Source organism: Girardinichthys multiradiatus, chromosome 9, assembly GCF_021462225.1.
Source record: "Girardinichthys multiradiatus isolate DD_20200921_A chromosome 9, DD_fGirMul_XY1, whole genome shotgun sequence".
Taxonomy (NCBI): domain Eukaryota; kingdom Metazoa; phylum Chordata; class Actinopteri; order Cyprinodontiformes; family Goodeidae; genus Girardinichthys; species Girardinichthys multiradiatus.
Window position 1 is genome coordinate 49952982 of NC_061802.1, and position 26823 is coordinate 49979804.

Genomic DNA, 26823 nt, shown 5'->3' on the forward strand with positions numbered 1-26823 from the left:
AATCTTTTGCAGGTGTTTAGAGTTAACTCGTTGATTCAGATGATTAGGTTCATAGCTCGTTTAGAGACCCTTTTAATGATATGCTAATTTTGTGAGATAGGAATTTTGGGTTTTCATGAGCTGTATGCCAAAATCATCCGTATTAGGACAATAAAAGACCTGAAATATTTCAGTTAGTGTGCAATGAATCTAAAATATATGAATGTTAAATTTTCATCATTACATTATGGAAAATAATGAACTTTATCACAATAAGCTAATATTTTGAGAAGGACCTGTAGATTAACTATGTTAGGGAAATCTGACGAGGTAACACAGATTGTCAGAACACCTGCATCGCAATAAATTAAAACAAACAGCCGTATATTTTGGACTGAGATAGCTAAAGCAAAAATCAAACACTATGGATTATTAATTAGTTTGATTGCTAATTTATGACACAATTAGTAGATAACTAGATTTTTGCTTGAAATTGCAATATCAACGTAACTGCTATAGCATCATGGGATTTTCAAATTAAATCAGGAAGTACATGTCTCAGCCATGAGCTAAAAAACAAAACTGCACATTTATTGGAAAAGCATTAGAAGGTACAGAATCAAGATTGACTTTTGCTATACTTTGTGTTATCACTGTGTTAGTAGTTGTGCTGGTACTTACCTCTGCAACTGGGCTATTTCCTGATTCATGTCATCCAACTCCTTGATGCCAGTGAACTCCCCTGAACCCAATGAACTAGAGCTGTCCTGTTAAGACAGAAAATACAAGAAAAGGGGTAAGGAGGTTTGAAAGTGAGCTTTGTTTGTAAAGGAAAACCAGATGATTGGGAGGCATCAAACGATCCGGGGACTAAGGGACAGAAACAGAGGTAAAGAAGGGATAGTAATAGAGAAGTAAACGAGCAATACACATCATTTTATCAGTACTTGTGTGGCTTGGTCAATCCTTGGGGCAGTGAAACCATCATTGAGACTGCAAGAAGACCGTTTGTTGTCTGTGATATTCTAAATGTAAAAATGCTAAAAAACAAATCACAAAATTCAAGAAGCACAATGCAACCTACAACAATATGTGGATGCAATCTAAAAGGTTGGGGCTTCGAATTAGGTTTTTCCACCATATATATTGATGTTCACAAAACAAAAGCACTAAAAAGGAAGGTTACATTGGTCGCAGCAGCTCCTGTCTGTCTGTATGATTGAATTTTCTAAGATTGAGCTTAGATGGTCCTCTATCTCTTTTGTGTGTTGGCGGGAGACCGGAGCACAATAAAAAGCACAGCTTGAACATAAGTCAAAATAAAATGACAAAAGTCAAACCAAAGCTTTAAATTAAAGAACGATACAAAAAGGTTTTCAGCACTTAATACTGGAACATGAAGAGAACCTGTTACAAACAATATTATCAAAGAGGCATATCAAAACAAGGAATACATGCTAGCTTTAGCTCCCCTATACTATACCTACTGACATTTAAATATGGATCATATAATATTTAAACATATTACGTGAATTTGAAGTATTATCTGAAGAGCTTTTATTTTACAAAATGATGTTCTTGCATGTAAAACACATGAAATACTATTCTATGCAAAGGTATGTGTTCGCTTCAGAAACCTTTTTCAAAACCACAGTAGTGTTCTGATGCCAGTCTTTATCCCTTCAGTTTCCACTGAATCAGGGTAAAAACATTAATGGGTGGAACTTTACCTCAGGAAACATCACTGATAGTGTGATAGCTTTTAATATTAACCTTTAGCTTCAGAGTGAGGCTTTCTGCTATTGGGTGTTGAGACAAGGAATAAATTCTCCTTTCAGCAAAATGTTTATTGTTATAGAATGTTTGGGTACATGTTTGTCTGTGTTCAAATGTGTGCGCACAATGCATTTTTTGGCACATGTCAGTTAGTCGGTCATTTTCTATACCGCTTCTTACATAGTGGGTCGCAGGGAAGCTGGTGCCTATCTCCAGCAGTCTATGGCCAGGAGGCGGGGTAAACCCTGGACAGGTCACCAGTCCATCGCAGGGCAACACACAAACAACCAAGCACACACTCATCCACACACCTAAGGGCAATTTAGAGAGACCAATTAACCTAACAGGCATGTCTTTGGACTGTGGGAGGAAGCCGGAGTACCTGGTGAGAACCCACGCATGCACAGGGAGAACACGCATTTTTGGCAATTTTGAAACGTGATGAGTTTCCTCAAAGTTGTTAGGATTTTAAGTGTGTTTACAGCATGACTACTGTAATATCCAGGTTGGAATCCTAATGCAAGCTCTTATTTATTTTTCTCTGCCACAAGTACCGAGGCACTGGTAAATCTACAACCATGAAAAAAAACAATTAAAACTCTACACCAATGCACATGGTTAGAAGTGAACTTGCATAAGTTAGAGAAAGAAGAAGCACTGACAGGATCATTAGTTATTGTTTTATTGCTGTAAATCAGAGGTTTTTATGTTTGTAAGGGGACACTTTCCCCCCTTTCTTTCTCACACGCTCAGCAACACTTCTGAAAGCTTTAGGCGTCTCTATATCAGGATCGAGACCAGCAATCCTTTCTGCATTAACGGATGTATTTTTTATGAACGGCACAAGTAGTTGAGACACATAACAAACATCCTAGGTAAGATTGAGCAATCAAGTTTTGAGGGATAAAGGCTTAGGGTAGTATGATGAACATGAGAGAATACAATGATGTTTTTGTATGAAAAAAAAGCACAAACACAATAATAAAATAAAAAAAACATGTGATTGCTGCTGTATTTAACAATACAACTTAAATTGGCATTTCCTTATTACTAATTTACTATATCTGAAAGAAAATAGGGGTTTGTTTTCTAATTACATTGTATTCAGATAAAAGAGTTACACCTGATTGGTTATGTTTTTCTGTATACTGCCTTAACATAACCATTTTCCTTAACCAGCACTATTTGGTGCGAGTCACCTCAAAGTATATTGAAAAGAATACAACTGACATTGCTTCATTATAAGCACAGAAAATAATCATTTTCAGGAAGTGATCTGGAAAGGGTCATTTCTAATCACTACATTGAAAACCTAGAAATGCTTTCCAGCAAATAGACTCTGAGCATTAATGGTTTTAAAAACTACAAGTTACCTACCCACAACAGGAACATTACAGTCTGAAGAAGAAGAAATAGAAACATAGAAAAATAGAAGCAGAAGACTGAGAGTGAGTGGTAAAAATGTCCTTTATTTTAGCGATGAACCTATCAAACATTCCACACAATTTCTTTTCTAAGCTGGGGAAGTACATACATACACATATACAGGGGTTGGACAATGAAACTGAAACACCTGTCATTTTAGTGTGGGAGGTTTCATGGCTGAATTGGACCAGCCTGGTAGCCAGTCTTCATTGATTGCAAATTGCACCAGTAAGAGCAGAGTGTGAATGTTCAATTAGCAGGGTAAGAGCACAGTTTTGCTCAAAATATTGAAATATACACAATATTATGGGTGACATACCAGAGTTCAAAAGAGGACAAATTGTTGGTGCAAATCTTGCTGGCGCCTCTGTGACCAAGACAGCAAGTCTTTGTGACGTATCAAGAGCCACGGTATCCAGGGTAATGTCAGCATACCACCAAGAAGGACGAACCACATCCAACAGGATTAACTGTGGACGCAAGAGGAAGCTGTCTGAAAGGGATGTTCGGGTGCTAACCCGGATTGTATCCAAAAAACATAAAACCATGGCTGCCCAAATCACAGCAGAATTAAATGTGCACCTCAACTCTCCTGTTTCCACCAGAACTGTCCGTCGGGAGCTCCACAGGGTCAATATACACGGCCGGGCTGCTATAGCCAAACTTTTGGTCACTCATGCCAATGCCAAACGTCGGTTTCAATGGTGCAAGGAGCGCAAATCTTGGGCTGTGGACAATGTGAAACATGTATTGTTCTCTGATGAGTCCACCTTTACTGTTTTCCCCACATCCGTGAGAATTATGGTGTGGAGAAGCCCCAAAGAAGCGTATCACCCAGACTGTTGCATGCCCAGAGTGAAGCATGGGGGTGGATCAGTGATGGTTTGGGCTGCCATATCATGGCATTCCCTTGGCCCAATACTTGTGCTAGATGGGTGCGTCACTGCCAAGGACTACCGAACCATTCTTGAGGACCATGTGCATCCAATGGTTCAAACATTGTATCCTGAAGGCGGTGCCGTGTATCAGGATGACAATGCACCAATACACACAGCAAGACTGGTGAAAGATTGGTTTGATGAACATGAAAGTGAAGTTGAACATCTCCCATGGCCTGCACAGTCACCAGATCTAAATATTATTGAGCCACTTTGTGGTGTTTTGGAGGAGCGAGTCAGGAAACGTTTTCCTCCACCAGTATCACGTAGTGACCTGGCCACTATCCTGCAAGAAGAATGGCTTAAAATCCCTCTGACCACTGTGTAGGACTTGTATATGTCATTCCCAAAACGAATTGACGCTGTATTGGCCGCAAAAGGAGGCCCTACATCATACTGATAAATTATTGTGGTCTAAAACCAGGTGTTTCAGTTTCATTGTCCAACCCGTGTATTTCATACATCAGAAATCTTTGTTTACAATTACAGATATCAAACGTTTCCTGTAGTTCTAGTCGAGGTTTGCACACACTGCAGCAGGAATTTCGTGCCACTTCTCGATTCAGATCTTCTCCAGATCCTTCATTGGCAAACTTCAGATAGGCCTGGACATGCGCTGACCTGAGCAATGTGCAATCAATGAAGACTGGCTACCAGACTGGTCCAATTTAGCCATGAAACCTCCTACACTAAAATGACAAGTGTTTCAGTTTCATTGCCCAACCCCTGTATATACTGTACATACATACATATACATATATATATATATATATATGTATATATATATATATATATATGTGTGTGTGTATATATATATATATATATATATATATATATATATATATACACATATATATTTATATATATGTATATACACATATATATATATATATATATATATACATATATGTATACATATATGTATATATATAGTATACTGTATGTATATATGATATACGTACATATGTTGTATATGTATAAATGTATGTGTTTTCCAGAAAATAAACAGAGTAATGGCAAGGAGGCCTTCGTCAAAGACTTGGAGCTCATCTTCATAGAAAAATGTATACTCTTTAAATAATAATAATAAAAATAATAAATCTAAATCATCCGAGGTGTGAGATAGTCTGGGCTTAAATATCTACAGCCAGGTCCATAAATTTTGGGACATCGACTCATTTCTCATCTTTATGGCTCATTAAACCACCACAATAGATTTGAAAAGAAACAACCAAGATGTGCTTAAGCTGCAGAATTTCAGCTTTAATTTGAAGGGATCCATATCAGGTAAACTGTGTAGGAATTACATCCGTACATATTTATGAAAAAACTAACAAAAAATGCAGATGAGATAAAAACAAACAAAACTCACCCTTCTCATTTCTGACAGAGCAGCTATCTCTGATCCTACTGGAGTCATGTATCCGGACATCGTCTGGAGCAACAAAGACCAGATACTGTTACAGACAAACTGATCAAAAACAAAGGCAGTCAAATATTTTAGCTCAGGGTGTCAAAACTAAATACACCCTGGGACTAGAATTAAACATTTGGACAAATTTGCGAGCCAGATTCTATATTTATTTTAAAACAATAAAAAAACTATACTGGAGTTCAATGAGCTCCATTTGGAGATTCGTTGGTGTGCTTTCCACGTCAGCTGGACACAAGCTACTGAGGAGTTAAAACCTGCCTTTCTGGAAATTGAAGTTGTTTTCCAGCAAACTGTGCCCTTGGGAACAAGGTGGTAGGATATGCGTTTTTAAGGTTCATCAGCAACGAAAATAGCCTGGGTTTCCTTGCAGCATTTTTATCTACTACAAGTGCAATTTCATTTTAAAAGCTCTCACTTTAGCCAACATTTCTGTGATGAAATCAGATACATCTGCAATAGAGGGAGGGTTGGACACTAAATGGTGATGCGGCATCACTCATTTAAAAATATTTCTAATTGATTTGGCAAAAAAGGTGTTAAACTGAATTGTTACTAGTAACAATATATTTAATTTGTGAAATGCTAATTGCACTTTTTATCGACCTTGTTCATAGGTCAGGTTTTTTTTTGTACCCCCGAACCTCTTCTAAAGTGACTAGCTGGTAGGACTATTTATCTTTATTTTTCCTTTTTCTTTTTACCGTTGTCCTGTCCAGCAGAGTAACACTCTCCACAATTGGTGTCTGAGTGCCAAGAAGAAGCTCAACAGACTTAAGTGGAGCATTACGACTAACACTATAATGTCATGCTTGAAATTTATGAAATAAACTTTATTAGAAACTACTTTAGGATTATTTCAATTGTTATGGGCACGGAGACGGAAATGAAAAGGAAACAAGAACCATAAAAATATGCAATAGCGAGTGTGAGGAGCCACAGATCTTCCCCCCTGGACCCGAGACAGACATGAAGGAGATCTGAGCAACAGACATCCAGAGCACAGGAACCCCAGGAGGACCAAGAGAACCAGGGACTGATATTTCCTTAATATAATTTTGTATTAATTATTTGGTGTCTATCTATTCATTCATTTGTTGTTGCAATGCAAGTCAAATTATAATTTTTTTGTTTGCCTTTTTATTCACCAAAAGCTCCCATAACGAACTTGGTTCTCTGTCTCCAGTTATATATATACCATGGCAGTAACTAGTCCTTAGGTAACTATATTTATTCAAACGTTACATGTGGTGACCTACCCAGTCATCCAACCTAGAACTTTTTGATCTATTGTTATTGCTCATTTGGCGTGTTTGAGTTTTTTGGAAAAATCTGGGATAGACAGTGTGTTGCAATTTCTGGTATAACTCAGAAAAAAGTGAAGAAATCATAGATGTCTTAAAGCTATACAGGTCTATTAAAAAGGTATTTGCTAATGATGATGTGTCTAGTCCTCTTAACAAAAAACTGATCGTTGAGTATAATGATAATAGTGCTTTAACTGCACTCAAGCCTATTTTGCCGCATACACTTGTTTCTGGCGAGAACCCTGATATCCCATTTTGAATTACATTACTTCCAGACCAATGCACAGTCGCATGAAATGTCAACTATCCCCCCTGACCTCCCTAACTACCTGGATGAACTGAAATAAATTGCATGGAACAATGAACAAAAATTTGATGTTGTTTTACAAGATGTGATGTCACAAATAAAAACACATTTGGACACTTTGGAACTCAGTGAAGAGGATGAAGGAGGGAGTTCCAATCAAATTGTGGACCAGCTGTTCCTCTTTCCTGGCCAGCAGGGGACACCAAGCGGAGCCACATCACAACCTCAGTTTTCTATTAGTCATTCATTACCATTGATAAAGCTTATAGTTAGAGGGGCTTAGGCTATCTTCCTCATTTTTTACCTCCGCCTTCCTCCCTCCCTGTTTGATGGAGTAAGGGGGAGTCAGGTTTAGCCTAAACCGGCTCAGTTATGGTTGAGGTGCAAACACACCCTCCATTTCTGCTACCTGTATGACCCCTTCTCTTTTCTAATGGTTGTAATCAGTCAGACAGAGAGAGGTATCCCAATCCTTGTGGTTTTTAGTATAACAATGACCATCAGTGGGCGCAAGTTGGACAAACTTTATCAGTTTATTATTTTACTTAGTGCCTCTACACGTGGCCCGTTCTGGGGTGGCCAGGCTCTGGCACTCGGTGGTTTGGTCTGGCCTCCCTGGCGGCCCCGCGCCGTTCCAGACCCTTTGTGGGGTGCCTTGAGACGACATTGTTGTAAATAAGCACTATATAGATAAATAATCTGAACTGAAACTATCTGTGTAGTTATGCTGCTATAGGCTTAGGCTGCTGGAGGACATAATGACCACTTTCACCCTCTTCGCTACATTCTCACACTACTCTCCAATTTTGCATTATTTGCTGTTATTTCAGTTTTTAACTTTATGTTCTCTCTCTTTTCTCTTCCTAGAAGCTACACCTGGCCTGACTCTGTGTCTGCCTGTGACACCTTTCTGCAGAGGGGCATTGTTAGGGTTTTTATGACTTTTTATATTGTTTATCACTTGTGTCTGCTCTAAGTGCTTTCTTCCCCCACATATCATAGACAAAGAGATAAGAGAGAAGGATGAGTTATGCTATTATCAGCAACATCTAGGGACTGGCACTAATCCTCACTCCTTTCTCTAGAATCAAGACACGTGAACCCTAACCTTTCTGACCCCACACACACACACACACACACACACACACACACACACACACACCTTGAATGTTGTTTGAACTGTGTGTGAGCAAGCATGTATAAATAAAGAGGGAGGAGTGTTAATACTTTGTAGTTTTGCACTGCAGAGTGTGACCTACCCTTGCCGCAAGTATAACTGACTGTCGTTTCCTTACCTCTGAGTTGACTAAATAATACCTATCATTAATTTGGTCCTTCGGAGCCAGATATTATAAGAACTGAACTGATTTTATCTTTCTTTGCAGTGACTGGCGGATCTCCGGGAGCAGCCTGACGTCGAGTTAAGCGCTGCCGCACAGCCGCATCTAGGCCTGGTGGCTGAAAGTCCCGGTGTGTGACATTCGCATCTGGCCGGTGGATTATTGTCTTACTCGGCACGGGGTGACTCTGGAGGTCCGACAGAGTCACCTAGAAGTCAACTCCGAGGTGAGACAGTTTTAAAATACAGTACTTGAGATAAGAGTAAGCACTATATAAATGAAAGAAGAAAAGTATTTACAAGTTGTTTGGTAGTGTGTCGCCGCAAGGACACTGCATTGGAAAGGTGTTATTTCGCCGCAAAGAAATAGTGATAAATTTAGGTAGTTATCTCGCCGTAAAGAGATTAAAAACGACTAGGCGCCGTAAAGTGAACTGGATAATTTGGTTGGTAACATTCTGCCGGAAGGGAATGAAATTAAGTGTTAAATAATAAAGGGAGCTCATAAACTAAACTAGGTCGACCATACATATTGCTGAAGGGACATAAATATGTTAAAATACTAACTGTGTGAGTGTTGTTTTGTGTGTTTGGAAGACTAAGCATTTTGGAAGAATCTTAGTAGGATTCTGCTGGTCTTGTGTTTTCTTTTGCCCAGAATAGAAAGACGTATTGGTGATTCTTGGAGATAAAGGTCGGGTTTAATCCCAGAAAATTAACACCGCTGCGAATTAGTCGCAGTAGAAGGGTGTGTTAATGTCCTCTCCTTGAATCTCATGCCAGTGAACTTCTATCTGGGACATTTATAGTATTGTGAACTAAAATTAAACATCATGGGGAAGAAACAAAGTAAACTAACTAACTTAGAAGGAGATGTAAAGTTTATGGAGAATTATGTAAAAGGAGCAGGTATGATCTGTCATAGATGGAATAAAAAACATGGTTTCTTGGGTAAACTAAATATTAACGATATCTTAAAATTGCAAAGGGATTTAAAATTAGAAATAATAACAACCAAGAAACCAACTAAAAAGGAAAAGAGAAAGGTTGAGTATAAATTTTCAGACAAATGGCTGGAACAAAGTAAATTAAGAAACATTCAGAGGCAAGATAAGGAGGAGAAGCGACAGGAGAAGCTGACAGCTGCAGTCTTGGTGCGCCCACATGAGGAAACAGTGTTCGCATCCAGACAGCGAGGTGTTCAGCCCCCTGCTGTGCAGACAGCTGCAGGACAGGAGGCTGGAGCACAGCAAATTGGAGGAGAGATAGAAGGAGCTGTAGCAGTTCCTAAAACTCCTATAAGTAAGCAAAAAAAATTAAGTAATCCTTTTAAAACAGAAGAACAGAGCTCTTCTAGTGAGCCCTGGTGTCCTAATTCCTGGTGGGACACAGGAGTGCGAACTAGGAGTCAAAATAAGAAAACTACCCCCAGCATATACCCAGGCGAAGCGTTAATGGCTCACGAACAAAAATTTCATCCATCTGAAATAAATTTAGAGGGAGACACATTTCCTCTAGTTGAGGTAGCAAATCCAAACATAGGTGACATTAATCACCGACAGCCGCCAACTATTCTAGTATATAGACCATGGACACAGGAAGACAGAACTGCTGCTTTAAAAGGTATCCCATCGATACAAGAAGGCGTGGAAGAATTTCTAGACGCTATTACAGAACTCATAGGAAGTTTTCATCTTAATGGCAGAGAGATGCTCCAGTGTTTTACCCAGCTGTTTGGTCATCGCTGGTGCAGAGTAGCAGGAGGTTTCACTGGATGCAATGATAATGGTGACATACTAGCACATAATTCACTAGATTTAAGGGACGCCTTACGCTTACTCTATGAAAGAATTCGAAGAGTTTATATACAGACAGCAGATTATGATAAAATCTCACAATGCAAACAGAAGGAGGAAGAAGACCCACAAAATTTCTTGGATAGGATGAGACGTGTTTTTAGAGCAAACTCTGCTATACCATATGATGAAGCAGAGGCAGGAGCCTATCAGCAACAGTTGAAGAGAGCCTTTTTGCACCCTTTTGCCTCTCGTGCACACCTGTCATTGCACATGCAATGACACCACTAGATTTACACCTTATGAGCTGATGTTTGGCATGTTTGGTTATCAAACCAAGGCTCCTTATTGATCTAGTTTTTGGCCTGTCTGTGGATAAACCCAGCCAAACCCACCCAGAGTATGTTTAAAGATCACATGTTGAAAAAAGTTACCATCTGGCTATTGAAAACAGTGAGAAGACAATGATGAACAAAGCTCGCTTTGACAGGAATGTCATTGCTTCAGAACTGGTCCAAAATGTCAGAATAAGAAATAAATACAAAATTGCTGACAAGTGGGAGTCTGATGTCTACGTGGTATTTAAGAGAGCTGGTACCTTACCTGTGTACACCATAAGACCCGAGCACACAGACAAACCTCTAAGAACTCTACACTGTGACTTGCTTTGGCCTTGTGGATACTTGCCCACCACGTCTCAACTCAAGCAACCACCTAAAAAAAGACAAGTCAACCATACCTCATCTCCAACCTTTCCTGAGGATGAACCATTGTCGGATGAGGATATCCTGTCGTCCGATTGGCATAACCCACTTAGCGCAGAGCCTGAGCGGTTTACCACCACAGTGGACGTTTCAAAGCTACGTTCAACACCTGTTCCTGATGCCCCTCAGCCAATGACCTCGACGCAGCCATCAAGTTCATCAACCTGATATTCCCCCTGACACAAATGTATCAATCTCAGAACCAGAGCAGCAAATCAGAACCTTAACACAACCACCAAACAGATTCCACTATAATAAACCTGGACATCCAATCCTGAAAAGCATTCAAAGACGTTTTCATGAATTGAGGAAAGCACTCTTAACAGCCATGCAAGACAATGACAACAATAAATTCTCTCTTGGCAGTGTCGGCCAGCTACGTACCTGGCAGTCCAAATCATGAACAGGGATGTAATGCACGTTACATAAGCTGAGTGTCCGTCCAGCCACCAGTGGCATTGATATAAAGTGAAGCGCTGCCAAACCACTGCCAGCTCTGATTTCACATCCTCATTGGTAGCTGTGGATGGCTGGAGTAGAACAGCTTGACTGATAAATCACAGAAATCGATGAAACATTATGTAAAATTACTACACTGCTCAAAAAAATAAAGGGAACAACAAATAACACATCCTAGATCTGAATGAATGAAATATTCTCATTGAATACTTTGTTCTGTACAAAGTTGAATGTGCTGACAATAAAATCACCAATAGAAATCAAATTTATTAGAACAATAGACATCCAGTCACTTTTGCTAAGCAGACTTTGGCATACTTACTTAATTTAGACCCTCATTTCAAAACTTGTGAAAACAGAACGATCCATATCTGGCTCTTGTTGCTGATAGTACACAAAAATGGTTCTAGATATGAGAAAACCATCGACCAGAAAGATTTAGAACATTTCATGCGTTTTTTTTTATTTTAACAAGGCAAACATGCAAGTGCCTTTTAATTTTTTAGATCTAAAATGATTTACAGATGTGCAAAAACCAGACTACTTTGTCTTATTACAATATTGTGTGATTAGTCCATTATTGAGCAGGTAAGGCTCCAATAGCAAAAGGTTTGGATACTGTAACACTGCTTTGGATACTACAGGCCTGATCTTCAAAGACTCTTAATAAAAAATGCTAAATTGCCTGTGCAAAAAAAAGGAATTGCATGTGCAATGAATGAGGGTGTTGCGGGTAATTTAGAACAATTCCGTGCACAATGGATAACAGGTGCAAAAGTGGTTAGGACTGGCCTATTTAAATTAGGAAATTGTGTGTGCTACTGGCTGTCACCATGGAGAGTGTTGGAGAGCAGAGCTGACGTAAAAGGGATCAAGTTCGAACCCATGGAGTTTGAGGTTATAATAAAAATATAATATTAAAAACATAATAATAATAAATTAGATTTATATAGGAATCTCAAAGTCCTACAAAACAACAGTAAAAACATTTAAAAACATGAAAATACTAAAAGCTACAACTTTCTTTCAGCTTTCTTTTTGACTAGCAACAAACGTGGCGTAAAAATAGCACACGCAATCTGTTTGGATTCAGATACTTGGATTTAGTTGTTTACAGATACACAGATTATTTAGTACCGTGTACTTTGCAGTAATGTTGTTATTGCTATATATGCATTTGTTGTTTATCCCTGTGTTTTTCTCTCTCTTTCTGCAGGTGTGGAAGCACTTCTAGGGTGTTACCTTGTATTCTCTTTATCCTTCTTTCTCTCCTCTATTCTTATCTCTTCTCCATTTTAACTTTTTACCCCACCGCTCATCCTTACTTCCTTCTTTTTTTCTGTTTTGTTTTAGCTTCCGTGTCCATTATTGAAATAATCCCAAAACAAATTCTTATAAAGTTTTTCTGATATATATCAAGTGGAGCATTATAGCTAAAGCCGTAATGCTTGGCTTGTGACAGATTGTGACAATTTTTTTTTTCTTGGGCGTGTGTCCTGAGTTGGCTAACTACCCTTTTTTAACCCCTGTAAAGCCCTTTGTGTTATAACTTGCTTTATAAAAACTGCCCAGACATAAAGACTTATTTGATGAGGAAATTAGCATATCACATAAAATGTGTTTATCTTTAGTCCCCCTTCTTTAAATTAGGGAGACACAGTAAAAAAACCTTTAAACACCAAAAACAACAGAGAAAACAAAGAATAATGACATTAGCAGTTACCTATATAGCATAAAGAGTTAACCTGTACCTTATGCTTTGCCTTCACAAATGTTTAGACAAAGACAATGTAAACATTCCCGGGCAAGCATTTGTTTTTTGTTCCATTATGCTATTTTAAAGTGGCTAGTATAGAAGTGATTGGTAATTTTGTCTGATTGTATCATTTAAAAAGAACAATGTACAAAGTAAAATCATTTTGAAAATGGTCCATGTTGTAAGACCTTGATAGCAACATTTAATTATGTACAATGGGATTAAGTTGATGCTAATAAACATTGTGTAGAAGCAAAACTGGTGGAGAAACATGCCACGACGGTGAGACTTGGTCAGACACAACACCCATAAACACATAGAACATTAACTCTTTCCAAACTTTTTAATTAGTGTATTTCTTTTACCAATGCTACATTTGCCAACTACTCTACAATTTTGCATTATTTGCTGGTATTTAAGCTTTTAACTTTATGTTCTCTCTTGGACTTTTCTCTTCACAGATTATACATCTGGCCTGGCATTTTGTTTATGTGTGACAACTTCCTGGAGAGTTCATCGGCTGAGCTACTACTTAACGTTCAACGTCTATAGATGATACACTTGGCCCAGCCTTTCAATGTTCAACCGTCTCTATCCTAGACATAGCTTTTACAGCGATGAACTGCAAGTGATCTCTTTAATCCTTTAGACTTGGAAACTGGCACGGAGCTTTTCTGCTTAGCTGTGTTTCTCTCCTTGATGAACCCACAAAAGGAGCTACTACTGTCATTAACTTTTCATTTTTCTTTAACACAGAAAGCACTCCAGGATAAGCGCTTCTGTGTAGTTGTTTTTTGTTTATTATTTGATTTTTTTGTGAGTATGCAGTCTTCTCAAACCTCTTGTCATTTATGGCAGATGACCTCTTACATGGAGCCAGGGTCTGCTAGATGTTTCTTCATGTTAAAGGGGAATTTTCTTTTCCACTGCAAAATCAACACCACAATGCAAGCCACTGTCCACTGTCATTACATGCTCATACAAGAGTGAATGCTGCAAGTTAGTGACTCAATGCAATATGCTGGGTTTCCTGAGACAGAAAACATTTTAATCAGTCTGAATAATAAACTGAACTTGACTGGATTGTTTAATAACTAGAATCAGTGTGTAGTGAATTGGCACTATATAAATAACTAAAGAACATTTGTGTGATTTACTTACAGGTATGGGAGTACCCCTCTCTGATGGAGGTATCATGTCACAAGTGAGGGCTTGGGGGGGGTCAATGCCCTTGCTTACTTTAAGATGGATGAGGTGCATGGCAAGGGCAAACTGCTCCCTGTTCAGTTTGCCTATCTGCCTTGTATCTGCCAATGACCTACAGAGCAGAATCATACAGAGTTAACAAAACACATTTATTCTATACAGTATTACTGAGCAGACTGACAGAATACTACTATATCTTTGTATGTTTCAGGTGCTGTTTGAGTCACTGTGAAAGATACTATCAGTAAAACAATGTAAAAAAAATGCATAGAATGCAATTAATAAGTAGAGAGAAAATCTGTCATGCAAATATTAAAAGATTATTGAGAGTAATGTCAATACTGACAAAGCACAAATCTAAAAACAAGAAAGAGTACCTTGACTTATATTTAGGTCAGAGTAGCGAATTGCTGTGAAGGACTACTGTCATCGCAGAATTTCTTATTACTTATTACTCTCCTGCCCTAAAGTTGGTATGATTAATGGCCTTTAGGATGCCAACGATTGCCTGTGGTCATATGCTGACATCATCAAAGCCTCGCCCCCTGAGAACATGAAGTCACTTTTTTCACTTGGAAAGGTCCCTCTCTGATTTTCTTTTACCCAATCAACTTGAAAGTATGTCAGAAGACAGATAACAAGTTGGTCTAACTTCGTTTTGAAAATGGTCCATGTTGTAAGACATTGATAGCAACATTTAATTATGTACAATGGGATTAAGTTGATGCTAATAAACATTGTGTAGAAGCAAAACTGGTGGAGAAACATGCCACGACGGTGAGACTTGGTCAGACACAACACCAATAAACACGTAGAACATTAACTCTTTCCAAACTTTTTAATTAGTGTATTTCTTTTACCAATGCTACATTCGCCAACTACTCTACAATTTTGCATTATTTGCTGGTGTTTAAGCTTTTAACTTTATGTTCTCTCTTGGATTTTTCTCTTCACAGAAGATACATCTGGCCTGGCATTTTGTTGAGCTGTGATAATTTCCTGCAGGGTTCATCGGCTGAGCTACAACTTAACATTCAACTTCTATAGATGATACACTTAGAGGCGACTGTGGTTCAGTAGGAAGAGTAGTCGTCTTGCAATCGGAAGGTTGTGGGTTCGATTCCAGCTTCCTCCTGCTGTTTGTCAATGTGCCCCTGGGCAAGGCACTTAACTTCAAGTTGCCTACGGATCTGCGTATTGGTGTGTGAGCATTAGTGAGTTCAATTGGGTGAATGTGGCTCTAGTGTAAAGTGCTTTGAGCAGTCTGTATGACTGGAAATGCGCTATATAAATTCAGTCCATTTACCACTAGGCCCAGTCTTTCAATGTTTAATGTTTTTTCAATGTCTCCATTATAGACATAGCTACTGACTAAGCTTATGCAGCGACGACCTGTATGTGCTCACTTTCATCCTTTAGACTTGGAAACTCGTTTGGAACACAGAGACTCTGGAGGGTATGGCCATGGCAGCATGGCGAAGTGAGATGTCACAGAGTGGCCATATGTTTGGTTCTAATTTCCACATATATCATCTGATCCGCACCAAATTCAATGTATTCAATGATCAACGTAATTGGTCAAATTTCTTTTTTCCTACGGGAAGACAGGGTAAAGGAGACCCTCTAGTACATACGGGACATTTTTCTCTGGATACACAATGGATTCTTGGCAGCAGTGGAAGATTGTGTTCCTGACTACGATGTCGGTCAAGGACATAGAAAATGTGTACATATTTGGACTTTTGATAACAGGATTTCTGCTTTTTGGAGTTGGTGGTTACCTGGCTTATTGAGTGATTCGCAAAACGTGGGCGGGTGTTCAAAGCATTCCAAAGCTGCCTGCAATGTTGGATGGAGTCTGTAGAGCGATCAACACTCAGACTGAAATGTTAAGAGAGCAGAATCACAAGCTGGACACGATTCTTGAACAGAATCGCAGCGTGGCAACGGTTGGAGGTTAAAGGATATACAGGTCCTTCTCAAAATATTAGCATATTGTGATAAAGTTCATTATTTTCCATAATGTCATGATGGAAATTTAACATTCATATATTTTAGATTCATTGCACACTAACTGAAATATTTCAGGTCTTTTATTGTCTTAATACGGATGATTTTGGCATACAGCTCATGAAAACCCAAAATTCCTATCTCACAAAATTAGCATATCATTAAAAGGGTCTCTAAACGAGCTATGAACCTAATCATCTGAATCAACGAGTTAACTCTAAACACCTGCAAAAGATTCCTGAGGCCTTTAAAACTCCCAGCCTGGTTCATCACTCAAAACTCCAATCATGGGTAAGACTGCCGACCTGACTGCTGTCCAGAAGGCCACTATTGACACCCTCAAGCAAGAGGGTAAGACACAGAAAGAAATTTCTGAACAAATAGGCTGTTCCCAGAGTGCTGTATCAAGGCACCTCAGTGGGAAGTCTGTGGGAAGGAAAAAGTGTGGCAGAAAACGCTGCACAACGAGAAGAGGTGACCGGACCCTGAGGAAGATTGTGGAGAAGGGCCGATTCCAGACCTTGGGGGACCTGCGGAAGCAGTGAACTGAGTCTGGAGTAGAAACATCCAGAGCCACCGTGCACAGGCGTGTGCAGGAAATTGGCTACAGGTGCCGCATTCCCCAGGTCAAGCCACTTTTGAACCAGAAACAGCGGCAGAAGCGCCTGACCTGGGCTACAGAGAAGCAGCACTGGACTGTTGCTCAGTGGTCCAAAGTACTTTTTTCGGATGAAAGCAAATTCTGCATGTCATTCGGAAATCAAGGTGCCAGAGTCTGGAGGAAGACTGGGGAGAAGGAAATGCCAAAATGCCAGAAGTCCAGTGTCAAGTACCCACAGTCAGTGATGGTCTGGGGTGCCGTGTCAGCTGCTGGTGTTGGTCCACTGTGTTTTATCAAGGGCAGGGTCAATGCAGCTAGCTATCAGGAGATTTTGGAGCACTTCATGCTTCCATCTGCTGAAAAGCTTTATGGAGATGAAGATTTCATTTTTCAGCACAACCTGGCACCTGCTCACAGTGCCAAAACCACTGGTAAATGGTTTACTGACCATGGTATCACTGTGCTCAATTGGCCTGCCAACTCTCCTGACCTGAACCCCATAGAGAATCTGTGGGATATTGTGAAGAGAACGTTGAGAGACTCAAGACCCAACACTCTGGATGAGCTAAAGGCCGCTATCGAAGCATCCTGGGCCTCCATAAGACCTCAGCAGTGCCACAGGCTGATTGCCTCCATGCCACGCCGCATTGAAGCAGTCATTTCTGCAAAAGGATTCCCGACCAAGTATTGAGTGCATAACTGTACATGATTATTTGAAGGTTGACGTTTTTTGTATTAAAAACACTTTTCTTTTATTAGTCGGATGAAATATGCTAATTTTGTGAGATAGGAATTTTGGGTTTTCATGAGCTGTAATCATCTGTATTAAGACAATAAAAGACCTGAAATATTTCAGTTAGTGTGCAATGACTCTAAAATATATGAATGTTAAATTTTCATCATGACATCATGGAAAATAATGAACTTTATCACAATATGCTAATATTTTGAGAAGGACCTGTAATCTTGGAGAAGTTGTACGCTTCAGATCTGCGGAAAGTACCAGAAATTTTGCTATTTGGATTCGCAATTTAGACATACCAGCAAATCTCTTAAGGTAGTTGGAAATTCACAACTGCCTGAACCACAACATTTATTGTTTTTCTAAATCTGGGGCCCCAATGTGTCCTTGGTAACTTCTGCTAACTGGCTATCGACAAAATATCTCCTGGATGTTAAATAAACACGATGCTCTTCCCCAGCACTCCCCTACCAGCTGTGTGCTGATCAGACTATGCGGCCGATTGATAAAACGTCCACCTCTCTTCTCCAGGACAATGGCGCTTCTATCAGTGTTGAACAGTCTAATTCTTGCAAACACACTCAGACTTATATATATTCGCACCCTCAAGATTCCACCGTACCTTTGCTGAATCTTTACATATATGTGTGTGGCTTACCCCTGCTGAGGTTTTTTGTACTATTTCAGACACTATTCTGCTCAGAATAGAGTCTGAAATATGATTTATTTTCCTCCTATCTTACTTTACCTAAATGAGTGATTTCATTATTTTTCATACATTTTTAGATTTCTCAGAAGGATTACCAGCAAAAGCCAAATATTATTAGTCTTTGAAAATTTTACTACAGCTGTTTTTACACCAATGACCAGAGATTTTTAGATTTCTTAGAATGATTCATAGATTTTTAGATTTCTTAGAAGGATTGTATTACAACAATTTCATCCCAGTGACAGCCAAACATTAGTATTTAAAAGGTCTGGACCTACCAGTGACCCAGCTTCTCTACTTAGACTTCAGTGAGTGCCCATGACTGTTACTGTTTGAATGATGGGACCACAGCTGCCTCATACCAGCCACCTCAAGGACTAATATTATCATTTTTCTTCTAGCACAGGATGAATTCCTTACCACAGAGGACTTAATGATCTAATTACCTCTTTTAGAAAGATTGGATTAGAACCAGCTCTTACCAGTAAACCCCCAAGGATTATTAATGTCATTTGATTTGTTTTTCTGTTTGATTTTCTGTATCATTGTAATGTTGTTCCTCGTGTACAGCGCTTTGAGTGACTTGTTGCTGAAAAGCGCTATATAAATTCAATTCAATTCAATTCAAAAATACTTTATTAATCCCAAAGGGAAATTAAATGTTGTTGCAGCTCATATTATGCAGGTTTCCTCAAAGAGCCGTTGTGGATGCTGATGGCTGTGGGCAGCAAGGATCTCCTGTAGCGCTCCGTCTTACAGCAGATCTGAAGAAGCCTCTGACTGAAGACACTGTTGTTGTAGGACAGTCTCATGATGAGGATGCTCAGGGTTCTCCATAATGTTCTTCATTTTATGAAGAATCCTTCTTTCCACAATGATCTCCAGAGGTTCCAGAGGAGTCCCCAGAACAGAGCCAGCCTTTTTTATCAGCTTGTTGATCATTTTTAAGTCCCTGGCTCTGATGCTGCTTCCCCAGCAGATGATGGTAGAAGAGATCACACTCTCAACAACAGACTTATAGAAGATATGCAGCATCTTGCTGCAAACACCAAAGGACCTAAGCTTCCTCAAGAAGTACAGTCTGCTCTGTCCCTTATTGTAGATGGTTTCACAGTTGCATCTCCACTCTAGTCTGTTGTCCAGGTGAACACCGAGGTATTTATACTCCTTCACCACCTCCACTTCTTCTCCCATGATAGAAATAGTTTTTGACTTATTCCTGTTTCTCTTAAAATCTACAATCATCTCCTTTGTTTTAGTCACGTTCAAAATGAGATGATTGTTTCCACAGAGTTTCAGAATAAAACCATGCATACTTGAACTTATCTCACTTATACAGGTCCTTCTCAAAATATTAGCATATTGTGATAAAGTTCATTATTTTCCATAATGTCATGATGAAAATTTAACATTCATATATTTTAGATTCATTGCACACTAACTGAAATATTTCAGGTCTTTTATTGTCTTAACACGGATGATTTTGGCATACAGCTCATGAAAACCCAAAATTCCTATCTCACAAAATTAGCATATCATTAAAAGGGTCTCTAAACGAGCTATGAACCTAATCATCTGAATCAACGAGTTAACTCTAAACACCTGCAAAATATTCCTGAGGCCTTTAAAACTCCCAGCCTGGTTCATCACTCAAAACCCCAATCATGGGTAAGACTGCCGACCTGACTGCTGTCCAGAAGGCCACTATTGACACCCTCAAGCAAGAGGGTAAGACACAGAAAGAAATTTCTGAATGAATATGCTGTTCCCAGATTGCTGTATCAAGGCACCTCAGTGGGAAGTCTGTGGGAAGGAAAAAGTGTGGCAGAAAACGCTACACAACGAGAAGAGGTGACCGGATCCTGAGGAAGATTGTGGAGAAAGGCCGATTCCAGACCTTGGGGGACCTGCGGAAGCAGTGGACTGAGTCTGGAGTAGAAACATCCAGAGCCACCGTGCACAGGTGTGTACAGGAAATGGACTACAGGTGCCGCATTCCCCAGGTCAAGCCACTTTTGAACCAGAAACAGCGGCAGAAGCGCCTGACCTGGGCTACAGAGAAGCAGCACTGGACTGTTGCTCAGTGGTCCAAAGTACTTTTTTTCGGATGAAAGCAAATTCTGCATGTCATTCGGAAATCAAGGTGCCAGAGTCTGGAGGAAGACTGGGGAGAAGGAAATGCCAAAATGCCAGAAGTCCAGTGTCAAGTACCCACAGTCAGTGATGGTCTGGGGTGCCGTGTCAGCTGCTGGTGTTGGTCCACTGTGTTTTATCAAGGGCAGGGTCAATGCAGCTAGCTATCAGGAGATTTTGGAGCACTTCATGCTTCCATCTGCTGAAAAGCTTTATGGAGATGAAGATTTCATTTTTCAGCACAACCTGGCACCTGCTCACAGTGCCAAAACCACTGGTAAATGGTTTACTGACCATGGTATCACTGTGCTCAATTGGCCTGCCAACTCTCCTGACCTGAACCCCATAGAGAATCTGTGGGATATTGTGAAGAGAACGTTGAGAGACTCAAGACCCAACACTCTGGATGAGCTAAAGGCCGCTATCGAAGCATCCTGGGCCTCCATAAGACCTCAGCAGTGCCACAGGCTGATTGCATCCATGCCACGCCGCATTGAAGCAGTCATTTCTGCCAAAGGATTCCCGACCAAGTATTGAGTGCATAACTGTACATGATTATTTGAAGGTTGACGTTTTTTGTATTAAAAACACTTTTCTTTTATTGGTCGGATGAAATATGCTAATTTTGTGAGATAGGAATTTTGGGTTTTCATGAGCTGTATGCCAAAATCATCTGTATTAAGACAATAAAAGACCTGAAATATTTCAGTTAGTGTGCAATGAATCTAAAATATATGAATGTTAAATTTTCATCATGACATTTTGGAAAATAATGAGCTTTATCACAATATGCTAATATTTTGAGAAGGACCTGTATTCTATTGTAAAGTCAATTGTGTATATATGTATATTTAAATTGGAATTTTTCATTTTTCCATTATTATAAAAAAAATTAAAAAAACAATTCTTTACTGAGAGCAAAGTGTAATGGAGTCAAATTCCTTGTTTGTTGTGTGCACACACTTAGCAATAAAACTGATTCTAATTATATTTATCCTTTTAAAATGAACTCATTAGATTGTTGAATGTAACATCACAATACTGTGTCAAAACATATTTTACGCTGTCCAGGTGCATCTGTCAACAATAGCTATACGCTTTAATCATTAACTGCTAATCAAATGTATTTATTTTTAAGTTTTGTCCAACAACCACCAGAGCACAATATATATTCTTGGAAGAGATATTCAGTTTTGAAATTTTTTTAATGAAACTTTGGTAAACAAGTTGGATGTTCATGGTTGTATTTTTATTTATGCAAGTTTATTGCCACTGGTGACACATTCTGGACCATTGCAGCTTCCATGTGGGTAATTCCACTGTCTCCTCCATCATCCCAGATGTGGCAACTGCTATCTGGGACTGCCTGGTGGAGGGGTTCATGGCTGTGCCTGGAGCAGAAGACTGGAGATCCATTGCGGAGGAGTTTGCAGAGTGTAATGGAAAATTCTTTTAAAGTGCTCTGATATTCCCTTCACCTCTCTCCTCTGACCTCTGTGTTTTATTAGTGTTCTGTTATTTAGAGCAGATGGACTCTAAATTCAAATGCTGGAGACTTTTATGGTTAACACTTCCTGAAGTGTATATTTCAAGGGAAGGTAGATGGGTGCCCTCATAAATAACTTTGTTAACTCTGACCCGGGGAGGGTCTAGGGGCCATATTTCTAAAACTCTTTGAAGTTGAGATAACACCCTCATTTTTGGTATAAATACTGTTTGTGATTTCTGTTCGTGGCTCTGTTTCACTGACTAAACCTCAGTGTCAGGGTCTTCAAACGCTGAATGCCTTTGAATAAAACTTATAAGACAAAGTCCGGATTTTCTCTTGTTATGAGTCAACTTCTACCCACTTTGATAAGAAAATTCCACAACAAGAGCGATGGAACTTCCTTCTGTGCTGTAGTGTCCTGGATGAGAAGCATGTCAGGTTAAAGCATCCCCCTCCCCTGGCCCCTGTTTTTTTTTTAACTACAAGGGAGACCACCATTTTCCTTCTCACTGTTGTGGATGCCCAATACTGTTTTTGGGTTACAGTTGTTGGGCAAAAGGCAGAGCAAGTGACAGGGGGGTCTTGGTCAACTCCACCTTTGGTCAGGTTCTGCGTGAGGGCAAACTCGATCTGCCTCCTGAACAGCACCTGCCCGGAGTCGACCACAGAGGACACCAGCGGCATGTCATTGTGACAGATGTGGCATTCCCATTGAGTAGAAATGTGGCTAGGTGGCATCACCCCAGAGTAACGTCTCTTCGACTACCATCTCTCCCTGGGCTTGGCTGGTGGTGGTAGATGCATTTGGGATTTGGCCTGCACAGTGGAGAATGTTTCGCCATGAGCTTGAAATCCATCCAGAAGTTGCAGAGAAATGTGTTAAGGCCACTTGTCTTTGCCACAACTTCATGAGGACCTCTGCAGACGGGCATGTACCTGAGGGGAGCTGGAGCACATGCAGAACCACTTTCAAGTTTAAGGCGGATGGGGTCAAACAATGCGACTAGAGATGCAACAGATGCAAGAGAAGCATTCTTCTGTGGAGAGGGAGTACTACCATGGTAGCCCATGTATTCATGTCCTCCACAAGACTGACCTACAACAGCTCTTTTAAGAGCCACCCATGAAAATCTATGCGCCTAGACCCTAGTATCTATATTTACTTTACATTTTGTGTAACTTATTACTGAACCAACTCAACGATAACAATCTAGACATTTCTTCCTTGCAACAGTTCAAACCCATGTTTGTATGATGTTTTGTGCCAGTCTCCCTTTTGTTTGCAGAAAATGGTGCCTGAACTCTGCTTCATCTGGGTTCAGGTTAATCACAAGTTAACTACATGCACATTCAAGCTTGGCACTAATTACAGGATAGGGTGAAAGGAAGTAAACACACTGCCAATAACGTTTTGACTCTTGTCAATGCTTCTATTGTGGTATATATTTTTTCTTCTATGAACAAAGTAATATGTTATAAAAGGTAAATACTTACAGCCTATGACAGCAAAATTTAAATAGCCAGGCCACATGGGGTTTTTGCTAAGCTGATATAAGAAAGTGTCGACCTTTGTCTCATCAGATTGGTCTCAGCTATGCTCAGTAATACGTCTGATACTGAAAGACCTGTCTCCCTTAAAAGCTAAATTAATAAAGCTGATTGAATGGTTATCATCGTTCTCTTTCTTTAGAAAATACAAATTTTCTTCAACAATTTGGCGTTGCGTGGCAGAATTCCTTGACTGAATTCCTCTGAGGACATTGACGGGGAAGGGCTAGGCCAGCCTTGGAAGAGTTTCCTTGTCTCATACCCTGATTTACTGTTACAGGGAAGGAGGACTTCTGCGTCGAGGTTCTTGGAGACTCAGCACTGGAATCCGGAAAGAACCTGATTTTTTCTCAGAGACGGTGAGATCCTGAATCAGCATAATTTAATAATTACTATCATTATTTGTTTTACCAAGCTTGTGTTTAAACCTAAAAACAAATTACAACAAAATATCCAGATTCGACCTTTTACATTTCTACAAGATTAAAAAGGTCCTACTAATTAAATTGAAAGCTTAAATTTACAAAACATTTCTACTGAGGATGAGGTGCGAGTGTTATAGAATTGTTCCACCTTAGAACATACTGGTCCTTCTCAAAATATTAGCATATTATGATAAAGTTAATTATTTTCCATAATGTCATGATGAAAATTTAACATTCATATATTTTAGATTCATTGTACACGAACTGAAATATTTCAGGTCTTTTATTGTCTTAATACAGATGATTTTGGCATTTAGCTCATGAAAACCCAAAATTCCTATCTCACAAAATTAGCATATCATTAAAAGGGTCTCTAAACGAGCTATGAACCTAATCATCTGAATCAACGAGTTAACTCTAAACACCTGCAAAAGATTCCTGAGGCCTTTAAAACTCCCAGCCTGGTTCATCACTCAAAACCCCAATCATGGGTAAGACTGCCGACCTGACTGCTGTCCAGAAGGCCACTATTGACACCCTCAAGCAAGAGGGTAAGACACAGAAAGAAATTTCTGAACAAATAGGCTGTTCCCAGAGTGCTGTATCAAGGCACCTCAGTGGGAAGTCTGTGGGAAGGAAAAAGTGTGGCAGAAAACGCTGCACAACGAGAAGAGGTGACCGGACCCTGAGGAAGATTGTGGAGAAGGGCCGATTCCAGACCTTGGGGGACCTGCGGAAGCAGTGAACTGAGTCTGGAGTAGAAACATCCAGAGCCACCGTGCACAGGCGTGTGCAGGAAATTGGCTACAGGTGCCGCATTCCCCAGACCTGGGCTACAGAGAAGCAGCACTGGACTGTTGCTCAGTGGTCCAAAGTGCTTTTTTCGGATGAAAGCAAATTCTGCATGTCATTCAGAAATCAAGGTGCCAGAGTCTGGAGGAAGACTGGGGAGAAGGAAATGCCAAAATGCCAGAAGTCCAGTGTCAAGTACCCACAGTCAGTGATGGTCTGGGGTGCCGTGTCAGCTGCTGGTGTTGGTCCACTGTGTTTTATCAAGGGCAGGGTCAATGCAGCTAGCTATCAGGAGATTTTGGAGCACTTCATGCTTCCATCTGCTGAAAAGCTTTATGGAGATGAAGATTTCATTTTTCAGCACGACCTGGCACCTGCTCACAGTGCCAAAACCACTGGTAAATGGTTTACTGACCATGGTATCACTGTGCTCAATTGGCCTGCCAACTCTCCTGACCTGAACCCCATAGAGAATCTGTGGGATATTGTGAAGAGAACATTGAGAGACTCAAGACCCAACACTCTGGATGAGCTAAAGGCCGCTATCGAAGCATCTTGGGCCTCCATAAGACCTCAGCAGTGCCACAGGTTGATTGCATCCATGCCATGCCGCATTGAAGCAGTCATTTCTGCAAAAGGATTCCCGACCAAGTATTGAGTGCATAACTGTACATGATTATTTGAAGGTTGACGTTGTTTGTATTAAAAACACTTTTCTTTTATTGGTCGGATGAAATATGCTAATTTTGTGAGATAGGAATTTTGGGTTTTCATGAGCTGTATGCCAAAATCATCCGTATTAAGACAATGAAAGACCTGAAATATTTCAGTTAGTGTGCAATGAATCTAAAATATATGAATGTTAAATTTTCATCATTACATTATAGAAAATAATGAACTATATCACAATATGCTAATTTTTTTAGAAGGACCTGTACAACTTAAAGGACGTAGCTGTGGATGCAGTTGGGCAATGGTTCGGTCCATGTCCTCACCCTTAGTGGCTGGGATGACTGCGAACTGATCAGTAGCTCGCTGGCAGAGTTCCCTCCCTTTGTGTGGTTGAGAGAGGCTCTCCTGGCCAATTGATTAGGAGCCTATAGGTGATTGAATAAGGCTCTCCTGACTACTTGGCTGGGAGGAAGGCGATTGAAGTGCCAGAAAGCTTTGAACTCCTGTGGAGATGTCCGCAGGTTTTAAGGAATATTCCCTTATTAACGGGTGCATAATGGGTCAGATGAGTTCTAAGGAGACATCTCATCCTCAGGGAGAAATGTTTGACTACATGGTAAAAAATATGGACCAAAAAGCACAGAGTGCATCAATTAAGGGGTTAAAGAGTTAAAACCTTCATGCAGGAAGTTTTGTTTGTCTTAAATATTATATATCGGTCAGAAAAGAAGGTAAAAGTGAAAAGGGACATTAGAGATGGGAAAATAAAGTTGTTTAAAAAGGAGCATAGTCCATGTTCTGGAAGGAAGAATGTGGAAGACACAGAAAGTAGAGTTAGAAGGAAATGACAGGCATGTTAACAACTCACTGACTGACTGATATTTCTGTGTGCAAAATCCAAACCTATACTAAACTTTTTCTTCTGCCTCTCACTCACACACACACACACACATATATATGGAATTTGAGTGCAACATCTGCGTTTTTGAGTCTAGACTTTAGAAACCTGCCCACTAGAGACGCTTCTTCAGCATGGCCTGAAAGAGAGAGGGTCTGCCTGCCTGCTGCAAATGACAGAGTGAGTTTTTACCAGAACGAAACTCAGAAGAAGTCTGGCCTCAAACCCACTGAGATGGACAACGATCCATGCTGTTTGCCAGAGCCAGAAGAGCGATACACTGGATTTATATTGAAAGCACAATTTATGTGGGCAGAAGA

At 39.9% G+C, this 26823-nt stretch overlaps 1 protein-coding gene across 21 annotated transcripts in view; it reads right to left on the reverse strand.

The window, feature by feature from the left end:
• eps15l1a (epidermal growth factor receptor pathway substrate 15-like 1a) overlaps nucleotides 1–26823 on the reverse strand; it is a 305470-nt gene that overhangs the window by 153130 nt on the left and 125517 nt on the right. For 18 of the 21 annotated variants that reach the window (XR_007039479.1, XR_007039480.1, XR_007039478.1 and 15 more), the window contains 3 exons: nucleotides 14440–14596; nucleotides 5491–5553; nucleotides 661–746 (listed from right to left, as the gene is read on the reverse strand). Coding sequence is in view for 16 of the 21 variants with exons in the window: in XM_047373747.1 (XP_047229703.1) it covers nucleotides 661–746; nucleotides 5491–5553; nucleotides 14440–14596 (306 nt within the window). In the remaining 5 variants the exon portion in view is untranslated. The remainder of the gene's footprint in view (nucleotides 1–660; nucleotides 747–5490; nucleotides 5554–14439; nucleotides 14597–26823) is intronic. The other 3 variants (XM_047373746.1, XM_047373755.1, XM_047373742.1) reach the window with 1 other exon arrangement.